Raw genomic sequence first — 16,873 nt, 5'->3', positions numbered from 1 at the left:
CCCAGCTCGCCCCACTGGCAGGCCGGGTCGTTAGTGGGCTGGTCCACCGATAACAACTAACTTCCGGATGCTGCAAGGCTTCCAAACTTCTAGACCTCGGCGGCGATACTGGCTTGTTTCTTCTTACCTCATCCACCCGGCACTCTCAGTCCCAAACACTGCCTTGGTTTTAATCTTTGTCTACCCATACGAAGGCATTCATCTTTTTTGTCACTCGCACTCCTACAAGATGGATCTGGTTTCGACCATCCGCAAGTCGGGCTCACGAGGAGGCGTCAATTTCAGCTGGGATGAGGTCGCCAACTCAGCACATCGTGAGAACTATCTGGGCCATTCCCTAAAAGCACCCGTTGGGCGGTGGCAACAAGGTCGCGACCTCGGGTGGTATGCCAAGGCTGATGCGAGTGATCCAAACTCGAACGAGACGGAGGAAGAGGCCAAGGCTCGCAGGCGTCGAGAGGAGATCCAGAAGATCAAGGAGGCCGAGGAGGATGCAATGGCAGCAGCACTAGGCCTACCGCCCCCGGTACGAAATCAATCAGGAGCAAATGCTATCGAACTGTCTGGGTCGAGGGCCACGGACGATCAAGGTGATGCGGCTGGCGGACTCCAAGTCACGAAGATGGAAGAGAAGGGCGAGGCAGCTCGTGGACGACGATCAGAGGGCCGAGATGAGAGGAAGAGGGAAGGACGTGACCGCGAACATCGCCACAGGCATCGCCACCGCAGCCGAAGCCGCAGCAGAGAAAGACATCGGGAGCATCGGAGGAGAGACCGAGACGACGAGGGCGAACCGTCTTTACGCCGCGACCGTAGGAGCCACAGGAGTAGGAGCCGCAGCCGGGACGAGGATCAACGCAGACGACACAGGCACCACGAGGCGACGCCAAGCAGAAGCAACAGCCGGGAACATCGGCGGCCGGCAAGAGATGGACACCGTCGAAGATCTCCAGACAGACGAAGGAGTTTCAGTCCTCAACGCCGACGGAGTGATAGATAAGTACCGAAAACCATGGAGACTCAGACGGCTCCAGGAGGTGAGCCGGGCTACTTTTGGAGGAGCATACTAGTTTCATGGAACTACCTGATCTGTGGGTGGAAAGACCGCCACGGTCGTTGTCTTACGAGCTTTAAGGATAGTGGAAGACCTTGTGTGGTGAAGAGCTGTACACGCGAGCATTTCTCAATTCCTACCAAACCACATACATAGAAGGCGTTGAATGTTGCCTCACAGGTGAAGCAGCTTTGAGGGACACTTGCAGAGCACTTGGCGCTCACCATCCCATTGTAATTTGACAACCAATGCAGTCACTATCAAGAGCCGCTCTCATCGTCAGTAATACCAGCGAGATATGAGGACAATCGAGTATGAGACGGAACGGGAATGCCTCGCTACTTGGTCACGACCACAGCAGACCTCCTGATCAAGGAACCCCTGACTGCTTGTGGCGGGGCTCAGTACCTAGGCCCGGGCGCCAGGCGGACCTGCACCGACTGCAGGCTGGAAGGCTGCCCGCGTGTCCAGCGCAGGGGCAAAGGGGCAGGGTGGTGGCGGACCCTGGATCTAGCCGCTGGACCTTCTGCATGACGCTTTGTGTTTGCCGCGGGCAGGCACGCAGCGGCGACAAGTTAGATAAAAGACGAAACGCAAGGCGACGGCAGCCTTGCACGGCCACCCTCGCTTATGCTCTCACTATTCCAATAGACTAAAAGCCACTCTTTGAGAACTAGACTTGTTTTCGATCCTTCTCACTCTTTCTGGCTCGTACAAAGCGCGGCCCTGCCCGTCTACTGTGTGTTTGTTTCCGCGGCCATACAACTCACCTCCCTCCGACCAGATCGCCGGCGCGATTACAGGCGAGACTGGACGGTCCTTCAACCGAGTCTCACACGACACCCTCTACCCGAGTTCCTACGCAGAGGCAGATCTCGACGCTTGCGTATAGATTCCTCAAGATATCGTACATACACTGCAACCACTTGGACCCGTCGCTGCCCAACAGGCACAGCCTGTGGTAGCTGTGATGGACTACTCCAAGCTGCGAGCAACAGCCTTGACGGCTGGCGAAGACGAAGAAGCCGTCACCGTCGATACCAGGGCCTTGATCGATAAGGTGCTTGCAAGATACTCCGGAGAATGGACGACACTACGAGAGCTCATCCAGAACGCCGCCGACGCCCAGGCTACAACCGTCTCGATAACGTACGAGACACTCCCCTCGACCACGACGCCTCTTCCCGCCACAACAAACCGATCCGAGCTGCTGAAGCACACGCTGACGCATCATACGCTTCGCCGGTTAGTCGTCAAGAACAATGGCCAGCCTTTCGCAAAGACAGACTGGGGGAGGCTGAAGAGGATAGCCGAGGGTAATCCGGATGAGACCAAGATCGGTGCCTTCGGAGTAGGCTTCTACAGCGTCTTCGCCGACTGTGAGGATCCATTTGTCAGCTCTGGAAACGAAGCAATGGCTTTCTACTGGAAGGGAAACGCTCTCTTCACCAGGAAGTTAGTTCTGCCACCGGAGCAGTGCACTAAGGATACTGCTTTTGTCCTTGATTACCGGAACACCACGACACCAGTTCCCAACCTGCTATCCATTAGCCAATTTCTTGCGACAAGTTTGACTTTTGTGGCGTTACAGAACATCGAGTCCTGGATCGATGACTACAAGGTGTTGTCTTTGCAGAAGAAGACCGCTCCGAGTGTTAACGTACCGATTCCGAGGGATTTGGAGACCAAGACTCGGGATGGCCTCATGAAACTGGCGGTGGTCGACCGCACGAGCGCGCAAATAGATGCATCCTTCATGGGGGCTATCGGCTGGAAACCAGTGGCCGCAACGAATACGTCCAATGATAACTCTGGCGCCTCAGACATTCCCACCATCAGGAGCTTCTTTTCAAGGCTTGCCTCCTCTGCTGCGCAAGCAAATCGAAGCAAGGCGGCCAAAGAGGAAGCTGCTGTGCAGCAGGCACTATCCGAGGATATCATTGCTCAGTCGACTTCGAGCATCTTCCTCCAGGTCACAACCGGCTCAATACAGACGAAGGTCTCTGCTTCTTTTGCAGCGGAATTGGAGCGAGCCACGAAGAAGCCACCACCCAAGACGACAAAGTTGGCCATACTGACGTCGTCATACGATGAGACACTCGCTTCAGAGAATTCATCCAGTTCAGGCCCGGCTGCTAAGGCCGCTGATGTGTTTGCGTCAGTGCTGCCAAACAAGAAGCCCGGAGGCAGGATCTTCATTGGTTTCCCTACCACACAGACCACGGGAGCTGGCATGCACATCTCGGCGCCGTCTGTCATTCCCACAGTAGAACGTGAGGCAATCGACTTGAACGCCCGTTGGGTCAGGAATTGGAATATCGAGATGCTCCGCGTTGCTGGTATCATGACGCGCTTGGCATTTGCCAACGAGATGTCGGATCTAGAGCTCAAGCTTCGGAGGGTCATAGATGCCAGGGCAAAGGGCTCTCAGCCTACAAAAGATGAGGTTACAAAACTTGTCCCTGAAGCACTGCACATTTTGAGAACGTACACGTTCCAGGACTCGACTCCTAGTGCGAACGTAGGGCAGATCATCGAGGAGTCATTCTGGTTCGCTTTCCAGAAGGCATCGATCGAGGTCTTTTCGAGTCGTGGAGTCTTGCCGTCGACTAAAGTCCGTGTCGGGTCTGACGAACTGGCAAAGTTCGTCAATGGGATCCCAGTCATACTTGACGAGATGAAAGAATCAGCTTTCATGAGAAAGCTCGAAGACTTTGGTCTGATTCAACGGATTACGGCGGATGATATTCGCGAGGAGCTGGAAGCGAAAGCGTTGAACAAGGACCAACTAATACACTTCATTAGCTGGGCTAGCAAGAAGGCAGCCAGTGGAGAATTGGACCCCGGCAGCAGGTCCCGTCTCTTTGATGTGACAGTTGCAACCATTGGGGACGGCGACGACTCAGGCGAAATTATTGCGTTGAGTTCTGTCAAGAACTATCTCAGCAGCAACAAGATCCCACCAAGCCTGCCGATACCCCCGACAACAATTCCTTTTGCCTTCACGAACCATCTCAACGAACCCCAGCTCCAGGCCCTGGGCTGGGATCGGCTAGAGATCGTACCTTGGCTGCGATTCCTGATAGAAACGGCATCTGGCCGGTCCGAGGATGAGAACATCACGAGGTCACCTAAATTCGCTGTGTCGGTCTTGACAGTTCTATCAAAAAACTGGGAAAATCTGAGTTTGGGTTCGAAGAACACTACTGCTTCTTTGCTTCAAGGCATCACTGTAATGCCCACGAAGATGGGAATGAAGAAGCCGGCCGAGTCCTTTTTCCCATCAGTAAAGCTATTCGATGACCTGCCCACGATAGAAGGGTGCCAGACTCTCAAGGAGAAATTTTTGTCTGCTTTGGGTGTCCGGAGAACACTTGATCTGGACACCATTTTCTCTCGGCTGCTCAACCCTTCCGGGGAGACGGCTCACAAGCCATGGAGTCACATGGAGCTCATCAAGTACCTGGCTTCTGTAACAGATGACATCCCCGCAGAGGACAAGAAGAAGTTGAAGAACTCCCAGATCTGCCCTGCAGAGGCTGGACCATCAGGCATGGAATCCACCCAGGGCACGAAGGAGTTGTACAAACTGTCCGATCTCTTCGAGCCCAAGTCGGACCTTCGGGCTCTAGGGCTACCGCTTTTGCAGTGGCCTGGGCCACCAGGGAGCTTCAGGGCCAGTTCCAAGGAGGGCAAGTTCCTTTACAGCCTAGGATTGCGCCCTTATCCTTCTGTTCCAGAGCTCGTGGAAATGATGGCATCTTCTGACCCGTCGCTGAGAGAAAAGGCCAGGAATTACTTCATTGCGAACCATCAGATCAACGGCTATGTTGCTTTCAACATTGCGAACACCACCAAGGCCATCCTCCCGTTGCAAGGAAACGGAAAGCAGCTTGTGCCACCCTCTGCCTGCTACACCAACGAATCAGCTTCTGTACTGGGTTTCAATATCCTGGCCAGGGACCTCCACCAGCATGCCAATAAGTTCGGGGTTCCTCGCGACCCTCCAGTGGAGAACTGTGTTTACAGGCTTGTGACTACGCCACCACAGAATCGTGATTCGGCAGTCACTTTGTTCGAGTACTTCACTGCCCGAATGACCGACTTGAATGAAGGCCAGCTAGCCAAGCTGAGAGGGGCTCCAATTGTGCCCGTCAGTCGGAAGAGACGCTATGGCGAATCATCTGGGGAGAAGACCCAGGCTCAGAACATGACGCTCGTGGCTCCCCAGAGTGTCTATCTTGGCTCCTCGTCAACGTATGGGGACATCTTTGATTTTGTCGACTTTGGACGCACGGCAAATGCATTCTTGCTCAAGTGCGGAGCCAAACTGGAGCCAACCAAGGTAAGACTCATCATAGTGTCGCTTCCACACCACAAAAACTAACATGACGCAGCACGAAATCGCCACGTTCGCCTGCAGTGAGCCTGTTCGGCTGTGGACCACAGTTCAGACATCTGAGAAATACCTGGACGTCCTGAGATCACTTGCAAGCGACTTGCCAACCCTCAAGAGAGACAAAGATCTCTACAGGAAGATGAAGGCTGAAAATTGGCTGTTGGCCTTCAAGGACGTCCCATCTAATAGTAAGGGGTCGGAGGATGATGAGTACAATGAGCCCATTCGCCATGCTCAGCTTGCCGCACCTGGTGAAATTGTCATATCGGACGATTTCTACAGCTTTCGACTGTTCAAGGAACATTTGCTTTCGGCCCCCGAAGATGATGCTCTGGAGGCCTTCTACCTTTCTTTGGGCTCTCCAACAATCAGTAGCTTGGTCCAGGAGGATGCGCGGGTCGGAAGATCAATGCCATCTCAAGATGGTGCTGAATGGCTGCGGAAACACATCCTTGAGCGCACGAAGTTGTTTCTGCACGAGTACCGGAATATTCGAAGGGATACCATCAAGCATGATGCCAAATGGTTGGATAAGAACCTCAACGTTGAAGTTGTTCAGAGCGTGCAACTCAGGCGCACATTACGGGGTCAAGCCCAGTCGCACACAGAGAAGCGGTCAGCGATGGCCATGCGCACTGCGACAGGGCAGACACTGTACATCGCTGCTGACCAAGGGAAACCGGACATGTATCAGGTGGGCCAAGCCGTCTGTTCACTTATCCTCACACGCCACAACCAACAGTCATACTTCTTCTTCGAGCCGTTCCTGAAGCTTGGTCTCCTAGACCTGAGGGCTCGCGGGTATAATGTTGACAGGATATTGCGTGCGAAGGCCGAGGAGGCACGGATGGCCGAAGAGGAACGACGCAAGGCTCTGGAGGCTGAGGAGCAGAGAATCAAGGAAAGGGAAGCGGACTGGGCTCGACAGAGCAAAGTCGCCTCTGAAGCTGAAAGCAAGCAGCGTCCCCGCACACCAGCAGAACCGTCATCCAAGATGCCGGGTGCATTTGATTCTCCTGAAGATCCGCCCGAGCTCCCGCCGCCGCCTCCAAGCCAACAAGATAGGCGCAGCAGGGGTTTCTTCTCTAACTTGACCCGCAATTTTGGGCTGGATAGGAACAAGACGGCAGAGGAGCAGTTGGACAAGCTGCTCACGAACCCGGAATCTGAGGCCAAGCCCGCTCCTCCAGGGCCCCAGACTCAAGGCCCCGGCGACAGCGGCCGAGTGACGAACCCAGCTGTTGTGCAGAACAATTTATTACAAGCCATCCGATCCACGAGGCCACACGACTCGTCCTCGGTATTCAACAAACCGCAGACGCAAGAAATCAAGGAACAGGCGACATACTGCGACAGCAAGCCAGCCCAGAATATTGTCTTCGCGGCACAAGCGCCGCGTGGCATGAAGGTGTACCTCTCCAGGGAGCTCTCCATGGACCAGATGAGCTTCTTGACCACCAACAGGGATGCGATCTCGACCTTCGAGTCGCTCCTGCGTGACGTCGCGGACGTGTATGGCGTCTCTCCTACGGCGATGCAGATCCATTTCGACGAGGAAGGCCCCTGTATTGCGTTCAACCTGAACGGCAGTATCTTCTGCAACCTGCGGTACTTTAGGCAGCTGCACTACGACAAGATCAAGGCCTCGGGTCCTTCGGGGGCGGCGACCAAGGCTGGAGCTGGGATATGGTGGTTTGTTGTTGTTGCGCACGAACTGGCCCATAACCTCGTCGGGCCGCACGACGCAAATCACAGCTATTACACCGAATCCTTCATCCAGGAATACTTTACAAAGATGATGTCACGGGCTTTGTCATGGACTCAGGCGCCAGGCAACGGGAGTCAGCGAGAGACCCCGGTCACAATCATCGGGGCTCAGCCGGAGCAGCAAGTGCCGCCGCCGCCGCCGCCGTACAGTCAGATGAACTAAGCATCTGGGGGCCGGCTGCCTGCCGAGCCTTAGACGTTGCCAGGGACTTATGACAAGTATACAAAGGTACTTGGATCAAGAGGAATGTGCGGCAGCCTAGGCGAAGGGTTGCCGAGAGGGTGGAAGTGCACGAGACAGGGTTCAGAACGCGTAGGGACAAGACCCGAGTCGTTGGCAGGCCGCGTGGAGATTTCAGGAGCACACACTAGAGGAGCATTCAGCACGGCGTTGACGAAACATTTCGCGGAGCGTTTTGAGGCGTTGGAATTTGGGCTTGGTGTTCATTTCGTACCTGCATCCAGACAGAAGCAAGGAGACATGGGGTCGCAATGGCCTCCGGGGCTCACAGCATACATGGCACTACATTAGACAACATATCTGTAACAGCGCGAAAGACCACTCAGCTTCCGAGGGGCGTTTGGCCCCTTCGATTAAGGACCTGTCAAGTTCGTAGCCACGTGGGGTGTGTGTGACGTGAGGCATTCCGCCGGGGGTGTTGTGGAGGGCGGCCCTAGGGCCAAGGGTGATCGACCCTGTGCTTCCGCTGTTGGACAAGGCCGCGTTCGTAGGCCAGTCTCGTACTCTACTTGGAACAGCCTCATTTTGTTTCAATGGCGAGAATAAGGTTGACCGAGCGAGAGAGTATGAGTGAGAGTGAGTGAGGAAGCGGGCCGGAGTGGGCGCGGGGAGGATTATTGAGCCGGTTGGTTGCGGCCGCCCCTGAGGAATGTCTCTGCCACTCTGTAACAAGCCACTGGAGAGACAGGAATCAGCCTCACCTCACCTCAGCTGAGACCCCTCCCATCCTCCTCGAGGCAGGCGGCTCTTATCCCATTGGCGATGTGAGCAAACGTCGGTGATGGTCGATTTTGAAGGGCGGTGGGCTTCTAGATTGCTCCCCGTGACACGGCCCTTAGACTGCGACTACTCTGTTCCAGCTGTCTGTCACTCGGGGCCGAGCAAAGGTCCGGTGAAAACGTCCGAGACAGAGGTACGTCCAAGGCCGGCCACAACAACCTTGTGTTTGTGTTTTTTTTTTTTTTTTTGTTCTTGCTCTTGGGCGTAGTCGTTTTTGGGTGTCATCTCGTACTCTTGCACCTTCCTCCCTCCCCCTCCCTGCCGGCTTTGCTTTTCCATCCCCTTTCGGATGGCGGCAGGTATAACCGTTGATTGTGGCGCGGTAGTCTGGTGTTTATTGATTGTCCTGATGGCGAAGAAGCAGGGCGGCGATCCTTCTCTCGCTCAATTCTGCCGCCCTCCATCCCCCCCCTTGGTGCAACGCCGGCTGCACATATCCATGTTACCATAAAGGCAAGGCAAGGCCAGGGGCCGCCGAGTGACTCCCCTGTTCTTGTGCCTGTCAGTCAGTAAGTTAGTTAGTCAGGCAGTCAATCCCACTCACCCCCGCGTGGGCTGCGAGCCTCTGCTTGGCGGAGGAGAGAGGTTGTGTGACCTTCGTTCCTGTCATTGTTCTGTTGGGGTCGCACAGCTGACAGGAAAGATCTGCGCGTGGCTTGTTTCTTTTTTGGTGCGACTTGACTCGATAGATTTTTTTTCTTGTGTCCGTTTCTCACCTCACTTCACCTTGGCTCACGTATTGTTCATTTTCTCACGTCCCTTGTCGCCCTCGCCCTGGCCGGCATCATTTCCGCAAAGCAAGCTCGCAGGCCGTGCGATGGCCCCCCGTCCAATCCGGCTGCCCGCCGCTGAGACATTCGTAGCTGTCAACCCTGCCTCACCTTTGCGCCCTGGGCCGAATGCGTAAAAAGCTGCAGCATCGCGCTGCTGGGGGCGCGGGACGGGCAGGGCAGAGACCCGGCCGGGGGAGAGGCAGATGTGGACGGGGGCGTGGTGCAGCATCCGTTGGGCGGGCGGAGAGAGAGAGAGAGAGAGAGGCAGAGAGGATGGAGAACATTTACGTCAACGAGTTGAGAGCCATCCACGGTGGATGATTAGACGGCCCCTGACAGCCTGCGCCTGGGACGACAGGGTGGAAAGGCTGATCTGGGCCGATGTCGTGGCCCGGCCCACGCGCGTGCGCGTTCAACTTGACACATCGACGTCAACGTTACAGTAGCACAAAGGCCCGTGGAAGCAGGCATCGTGGTTCCACCGTTGTTGATACACAGGCCCCCATCTCCATCATGCCCGGCCCTGCCAGCCTGCTCGTGGGGCTCGATGCTGGGGCGACGGGTCGATGATGGGACATGATGATGAGTTACTTGTTTTTCCCTCTCTTTCTTTCTTTCTTTCTTCCTTTCTTCCCTGCCGTGCTGGCAGCCGTCGTGGTCGAGACTCCTTGGATCATCATGGATCGCCCGCCGACATCCCTTCCGTCTCTGCCGTTGCGTCTACACTAACGGGGCCCAGGCCCACAATCTACGGCATGTCGGGAGGTCGGACCTCTGCTTTCTTTTGGCCCACTCCTCCGAATGGTTGACGAACATGCCGATTTTAAGATTGACCCCACATTCCCTAGCCCATTTTATGTGGGTGGTTCCGTAAAGCGGCAAGAATTCGGTGTTGGCGGGAGGCCCAATTCCCATCATGATCGTGGATGAGCACGAGTGTCTCCACTGCGCTGAGACGAAACAGCGAGAGCCTCGTTAATACGGGGCCATGAGCAGACTGACAGCCGATTCCAACAGCATGGCATGGCATCGATCGAGGTTAGACTATCCGACTGACTGGCTTGACTGTCCGCCATGGTCCCACTCGTAAGCGACTACGGACGTGACAGCGTGCGTCAAACCATCGGGACTTGATGCTCGGGGGCGTGCGCACAAGTGACACTCTGGAGCCGGGCCCTGTCGCGGGCGCAGATCCTGGGAGCAAAAAAAGGCCGAGCTGAGGGTTGATGCACAGCACGGTATATTGGCGAGGTTGGAATTTGTGGTAAAACAGCCCTTGGGGGCACAACACACGAGCGCCGAGGCGTCGTCTCCTTTGTATCGCAGCAGCCCCGCTCTCTCCCCAGCAACCAACCCAGCACCCGAGATGGGCAAGGGGCCTCGTGGGCTACTTCTTCGACTGACACGCCCGATCGAGTGCGCGGCTGTTGTTCGAAGGGGCAGCCATAGGCACTTTTTGTTTTCTACTGTGCCAAGCCGCGGACAGGCAAGTGCTGTCAAAGGCCAAGCCACCAACGGTCAGAACGTCCAAACGTTATGCCATCAAGATCACGCCACACAGCACCGACGTGCCCTTGCCGGCTCCTACTTCTACTGCGTCTACTCCCTCCCACCCTGTTCCTGCTCGTCTCCTTCTGTGCAGCACGAGTCACCACGGGGCGGTCTTGACAATATTGCGCCTCGCTCGGTTGTGTCTCGTATATGGGCGGCTGTCCTCGCCTGTGGACCCCAACGGGATGCACGTACTTGTATGTAAGCTTTCTCAGCGGGCATAATCATCCAAACCTGTCTTGGGTCAGACGGCCAGGCACAGATTCCGCTGGGCCGCAGCTTTAAGGCAACTCAGATCCAGCAGCCCTGCAGGATTAGATCGCGTCCGGAAGGGGTCTAAGTCTGGTGAGGTGAGACCTGTGCCATCCTGACCGACCCGAGCCACGAGCCTTCGCCCGTTCCGCGCGGTACTGTATCTCGTCGTACCGCTAGCCCTTCATGTACCGAGGCTAGCTGTCAAAGGTCCATCCTACCCGCCCTTGGGACCTGGGACACCACTGGGGAAGGCGCAGGGCAGGCCCTTCGAGGCGAATTGGTGGATGACGCTCCCGGCTGGATGCTTCTATGGCGGCTACGACGCGACGGACTCGTGTGACGCCGGTACTTCCCTCGTCGCTGCGAGCTCACGAATGGTCTTGCGTGGGCACAGTAGTTTCGCCCTCCCGTGATATTATATCCGCTGCAGCAGCCTCCTGGCGTCTGCTGGTGGCCCCGTCCAGTTCGACAACGCCACAAACGAGCTCGTCGGTTGTCATCCAACATGCGCAGCCGCAGCTTCCCAGCAAGTCGTACAGGACGTAGCGAGTCGTGTGTACCATCACCATCAGCCGTGAATCACGGAAAGGGCGAAGTCCCTAAATCTGAGGCTAGACGAAGTAGTCAGTGAATGAATGGAAGAGGGAAGAGCGTCAGTCACGTCCCAAGATGGGGGCCGCAAAAAAGTCAGCGCCGTCAGTTATAAAAGCACGAGGGTCGTGGCTCGTTGATCGGCATGCCTGTCCATCTGCCTATAATTGCATGTCAGTCGAAACCTGAGGAAAGGACATCGTACCATACCATCACCAGATCCCCTAGAACCTATGGTCAGATCAACACATCACGTCCCTCTTTGATTTCTTTGTTGCAGTAGAAATAGAAAGACAGCGTTACCGCTCACCTACAACCACCCACCTATATACACAACCTAAACAATGGCACCTCAGAACATCTACGACAACCCTGTTTTTTTCGAGCTTTACTCCGAGTACCCTCGTGCTAAGGAAGGAGAGAAAGGAGCCTCAGAATGGCCCGAGCTCCTGCAGATGCTACCCCATGACCTCAACGGCAAGAGGGTGCTGGACCTCGCGTGCGGCGAGGGCTGGTTCGCGCGGTGGTGCGTGTCGCGGGGGCGCCAAGTCGGTCGACGCCTGCGACATCAGCATCAACATGCTGCGCAAGGCCGAGGGCCTGACCAAGGGGCCCAAGACCACGTCGGCGACCACGTCGGCGACCACGTCCGCGTCGGGCCTCGGCGGCTTCGTCGGCGGCGGCGGGAGGGGAGCCGAGGACGTCGACGGGCTCATCCGGTTCACGCGCGTGGACCTCGAGACGCTGCAGCTGGCGGGCGAGACGTACGACCTGGTGTTCTGCGGACTGGCCCTGCACTACGTCAAGAACATTGGCGGCCTGATGCACCAGGTGCACTCGTCGCTGGTGCCGGGAGGGCTGTTCGTGTACTCGATCGAGCACCCATTCCTGACGGCGCCCACATGCCCCGGGTTCATCAGCACGCCGACGACCAACAACAACAACAACAACATCAAGACCGGCGCGGGGTCGAGCGGCAGCGGCGAGGTGGACCAGTGGACGGTGGACAGCTACTTCGCCGAGGGTGTGCGGTCGGTGGACTGGATCGTGGACGGGGTCATCAAGCAGCACCGCACGCTGACGTCGTACTTCCAGGCGATGCGCGAGGCTGGGTTCGAGGTCGAGAAGATGGACGAGTGGGGCGCGACCAACCAGGCCGGGAGGAAGCACCCGGACTGGGTCGAGGGCGTGATCCCCCGGTTCTTGCTGGTCAAGGCGAGGAGAAAGGGCAGGCAGGCAAGGCCGTGGGGTGGAATTGCGAAGGTTTTTGGCTTCTCCTCCCAGTAGGAGGGGAAGAGGAGGGGACTGAGACGGAGGAGGAGATGGAGATAACCATTGGGGGAGTGTGTTGGGGGCCGGTACCTCTGGGTGCAATGTAGATATCCCACCTAGCAGGTAGACTAGGTGGTTGCAAGTAAACAAACTCTCGTTCCACTTCCTGTCTCTGCTGCCCTGCTACCACCACTGCTGACAGCAGAGCAAGGCCTCCCCCGATTAGGCAGGTTTCTTTCCACCTCGACTTCTACTTCTTTCTATCTCTGTTCCCTCCGCATTTGTCCATGCGTCTCCGTCGTCCCTCTGCCTCTGCCTCTGACATTCCATCACGGACAGACAATTCTCCCCGTCTACCGTGGACATGACACGCCGATTGCGGTCGTGCAAGTCAGACAGCCTTCTTGTATGGGGTGTCAAATGACGGACAAGCTTTTTGAACGCTTGGCTCTCCAGTCGAGCCCTAGCAGATGGGATGGATCATGCATGGTCCAGATGCTAACAAGGGAGTACCACAGTACCATGCAGACTACTGTCTACTATATTCCATACATGTTATTGTGTAGTCTACCTAGTTCAACTGCGTGTGCATTGTATGCAGCCTGGTGGCACAGCACACACCCGTGGTTCATGTCCGCATGTCCAACCTGCAGACCTGCTTCCTACCACCCACATAGGTATGGTACCGTGGCATCAGAGGAGTGTGGCTGTTGCATCATAGGCTAGACCACATACTGACCTAGCCTACAGCGTACCACAGGAGCACTGTCCGTGGGAGGACTGGAGGGCTGGAGGCCTGGAGGGGTGGGCTACCTACCCCACACGTCTTGGTCGTGGTCCCGTCCTGCCGTCCCACTTGTCCGTGAGCTCCGCCAGACATGGAGCGGGGGGAAGCCGAGCGATGCCCGAGAAACGACCGCCAACGCCATGCCAACAGGCCGGCGGTGGCAGGCAGGCAGACCCCGAGGGGCCGACATCTTTCCTCATCGAGCAACAGGCCGCGAACCGGTGACCAGTAGTACTACACGGTCGAAACCACCAAACTACCAAGGACGGCCCAAATGAGGGCAGCACCATGCGGGGTCGGCGTCTGTCGCCGATGATGGCCACTCATAGGCACGCCCCGACGGGCTGCTGCACAACTGAGACCAAGGCTGGCTTGGCCTTGTATCGTGCCAGCTCCCCATTGCTCCGGCTGAACAGAGACATGCATTGCAGGCGCGCGGCGCGGCGCGGTGGAAGGAGGAGCTGAGCATCACAGACAGTGGCAGTAACACACATCGTAGACTAATCAGTGTAGACCACACACAGTACAGTAGATCCACCAGACAGAAGCTCGAGTGGAGCACAGCCCCACCTCCACGACGGGCATGCTGGCATGGCAATGGGACATGGCAATGGGAATCCAGGCACACCCACGCGCGTTAATATCGGCGTTTGATGTCACCACTACCTCAACGCCCTGCCATGCTATCAAGCTCCAGACCAGCTCCCGCCACCCAACCATCAGGGTGCCCCAGTGGTATCGTGTACCCAGGGCCACACCTGGGCAACGGCGTTTGCGCAGGGATCCGGGTCAGATGGCCCTCTCCCAAGCTCATGCAGATAGCCTTGGAGGCAGGCCCGCCGGATTATCTCTTACACACGAGAATGCTTCGCGTAGGAGGAGTAGGACCGAGAGGAGAGGCACCGAGCAGAGCTTCGAGTTGAGGAACGGGCAGGCGCGCCAGACTGGGCGCCTCCTTCCTCCTTTCCCCCTTGCATCGGTCCTCTAGACTGGGACACATAAATACCTAGCCCTGCTCCTTTCCAGACCTGTTCCGAGATCATCGTGTCGTAATCAGACCATACCTCTTACTCAACCTTGTCATTGCCTTGTCTGGTCTGATCGTTAGTTATCCCGACCAACCTCCGAGCTTCTCTCTCGCGCTCTCGCACACTCGACCCTCCTCCCAGGACTATAAGACCAGCTCGCCCGCCCAAGGCTCTCCTGTGTCGACATCGTTCCTCGGCCAAGCCAACTCAAATCTCCTCCCTCATATTCTCTCATATCAATTGAGCCTCACAATCCGTCAAAATGGTACTTACTTCTGCATCTCGTCCCCTAGCCCGCTCTCTTGGTCCCATTGCTTCGCGCAGCCGAGGCCTGAGCTCTCTAGCTTCCGCCTCTGCCGTCTCCAGCCTGAGGAACTCCTCTCGATCTGGGGCGGTGACATCTCGACAGGCTGCCGCAAACTCGTCAGCCCTGCCAGGCTCAATATGCCGGAGCAAGCTGGGACCAACCATGTCGATCCGGTCGCTGACAGGTTTCCCTCGTGAAAAGGTCAAGGTGTTGATGGTCCTGTACGATGGTGGCAAGCACGCAGAGGAGGTAAGCTCACCCAGTATTTCCCTAATTTTTTTTTAACCCAAACTTCCCAATGCGCCTGCGCCGTCGACCGACAGCAGCTCTTCTCGCATTTACGGGTCCTCGCACGGACGCTGCGAATTGCCTCCTCAGAAGCGGTCCGATCTCTCCTCTCTCCCAGCACGCGGATTCCCAGGCTGGACTAGACGGTGCATGCTATGCTATACATTGCTATGCGATGCTACGCACTACGAAAGACAGCCAGCATTTCTGTGGCCCAGTAGATTGGGTACAGGATTGCGGGGTAGCGTTCTTGAGAGAGGGCAGGGAGAGGAGGGGGTTTTGGACGATCCATCCGATGCTCGATCCAATTCTCGATACCCCAGGCAACCCTGCCGTTTCTGGCCAGGCGTGTGGTGGATGTCAATCGCATGGACGAGCGGATCGACCCCATGCGTCTGCGTTCCGTTGCGGCGGGCAGCCAGAGAAAGAGCTACAGACACACAACACACACACAGTCGTAATTGGAGAAGTGCGGGGTGCTTATTGGGGAAGCGGCTGCCGCGATCTGGGCGCGCGGCCTGGGGAAAAAAGATGTGCAGCTCGCTAACAAGAATCCTCCGTCTCCAGGTCCCCGGTCTGCTTGGCACCACCCAGAACGAGCTCGGAATCCGGAAGTGGCTCGAGGATCAAGGTCACACTCTGGTCACCACCTCTGACAAGGAGGGTGAGAACTCAACCTTCGACAAGGAGCTTGTCGACGCCGAGATCATCATTACCACTCCGTGAGTCCCCCTTGTTTCTCACCACCACCACCCAGCCCTCCAGGTCATCATCTGCCCCTTTTCGGCTCGCTGTTGTAGGACTCTAAACTGATCGCCAACCCACAGTTTCCACCCTGGCTACCTGACCGCCGAGCGCCTCGCTAAGGCGAAGAACCTGAAGCTCGCCGTCACCGCTGGTATCGGCTCCGACCATGTTGACCTGAACGCTGCCAACACCACCAACGGTGGCATTACTGTTGCCGAGGTCACGGGTTCCAACGTCGTCTCCGTCGCCGAGCATGTCGTCATGACCATCCTGACCCTCGTCCGCAACTTTGTCCCCGCTCACGAGCAGATTGAGCGTGGAGATTGGGATGTCGCCGAGGCCGCCAAGAACGAGTTCGATCTCGAGGGCAAGGTCGTCGGTACCGTCGCCGTTGGCCGTATCGGTGAGCGTGTGCTGCGCCGCCTCAAGCCCTTCGACTGCAAGGAGCTGCTCTACTACGACTACCAGCCTCTGAGCCCTGAGAAGGAGAAGGAGATTGGCGCCCGGCGCGTCGAGAACCTCGAGGAGATGTTGGCACAGTGTGACGTCGTCACCATCAACTGCCCACTGCACGAGAAGACTCGCGGCCTGTTCAACAAGGACCTCATCAGCAAGATGAAGCCAGGCTCATGGCTCGTCAACACCGCCCGTGGAGCCATCGTCGTCAAGGAGGACGTCGCCGATGCCCTCAAGTCCGGCCAGCTCCGCGGCTACGGTGGTGACGTCTGGTTCCCTCAGCCCGCGCCTAAGGACCATCCCCTGCGCTACGCCAAGAACCCCTTCGGAGGCGGCAACGCCATGGTCCCTCACATGTCTGGTACCTCGCTCGATGCCCAGAAGCGTTACGCCGACGGCACAAAGGCCATCCTGCAGTCCTACCTGACCGGCAAGTTCGACTACCGGCCCGAGGATCTCATCGTGACCAACGGCGACTACGCCACCAAGGCTGTAAGATTCTGCACCGACCTAATCAACCCTGCGGACTGATTGCTAACCCCTTTCACAGTACGGCCAGCGTGCTGCTAAGAAGTAA

At 56.9% G+C, this 16,873-nt stretch overlaps 4 protein-coding genes across 4 annotated transcripts; 3 read left to right on the top strand and 1 right to left on the bottom strand.

The window, feature by feature from the left end:
- Positions 1-229: 229 nt before the first annotated feature.
- INS49_014552 (uncharacterized protein) lies at positions 230-7,383 on the top strand (the record flags this gene model as incomplete). The annotated part of the gene is made up of 5 exons (XM_043175242.1): positions 230-526; positions 591-1,037; positions 1,839-1,940; positions 2,010-5,399; positions 5,452-7,383. 5 exons carry the CDS (start codon positions 230-232, stop codon positions 7,381-7,383), a joined length of 6,168 nt encoding a protein of 2,055 aa, XP_043020199.1.
- A 4,372-nt stretch (positions 7,384-11,755) lies between these two features.
- INS49_014551 (uncharacterized protein) lies at positions 11,756-12,698 on the top strand (the record flags this gene model as incomplete). The annotated part of the gene is made up of 2 exons (XM_043175241.1): positions 11,756-11,937; positions 11,984-12,698. 2 exons carry the CDS (start codon positions 11,756-11,758, stop codon positions 12,696-12,698), a joined length of 897 nt encoding a protein of 298 aa, XP_043020198.1.
- A 1,839-nt stretch (positions 12,699-14,537) lies between these two features.
- On the bottom strand, positions 14,538-14,899 carry INS49_014550 (uncharacterized protein; the record flags this gene model as incomplete). The annotated part of the gene is made up of 2 exons (XM_043175240.1): positions 14,538-14,562; positions 14,772-14,899. 2 exons carry the CDS (start codon positions 14,897-14,899, stop codon positions 14,538-14,540), a joined length of 153 nt encoding a protein of 50 aa, XP_043020197.1.
- A 68-nt stretch (positions 14,900-14,967) lies between these two features.
- Positions 14,968-16,873, top strand: INS49_014549 (uncharacterized protein; the record flags this gene model as incomplete). The annotated part of the gene is made up of 4 exons (XM_043175239.1): positions 14,968-15,054; positions 15,661-15,815; positions 15,921-16,788; positions 16,847-16,873. 4 exons carry the CDS (start codon positions 14,968-14,970, stop codon positions 16,871-16,873), a joined length of 1,137 nt encoding a protein of 378 aa, XP_043020196.1.

Source organism: Diaporthe citri, assembly GCF_014595645.1.
Source record: "Diaporthe citri strain NFHF-8-4 chromosome Unknown scaffold_8, whole genome shotgun sequence".
In the NCBI taxonomy this organism is placed as follows: Eukaryota; Fungi; Ascomycota; class Sordariomycetes; order Diaporthales; family Diaporthaceae; genus Diaporthe; species Diaporthe citri.
The sequence above is the reverse complement of the archived record's forward strand: the minus strand, read 5'-3'. Positions and strand labels throughout refer to the sequence as shown.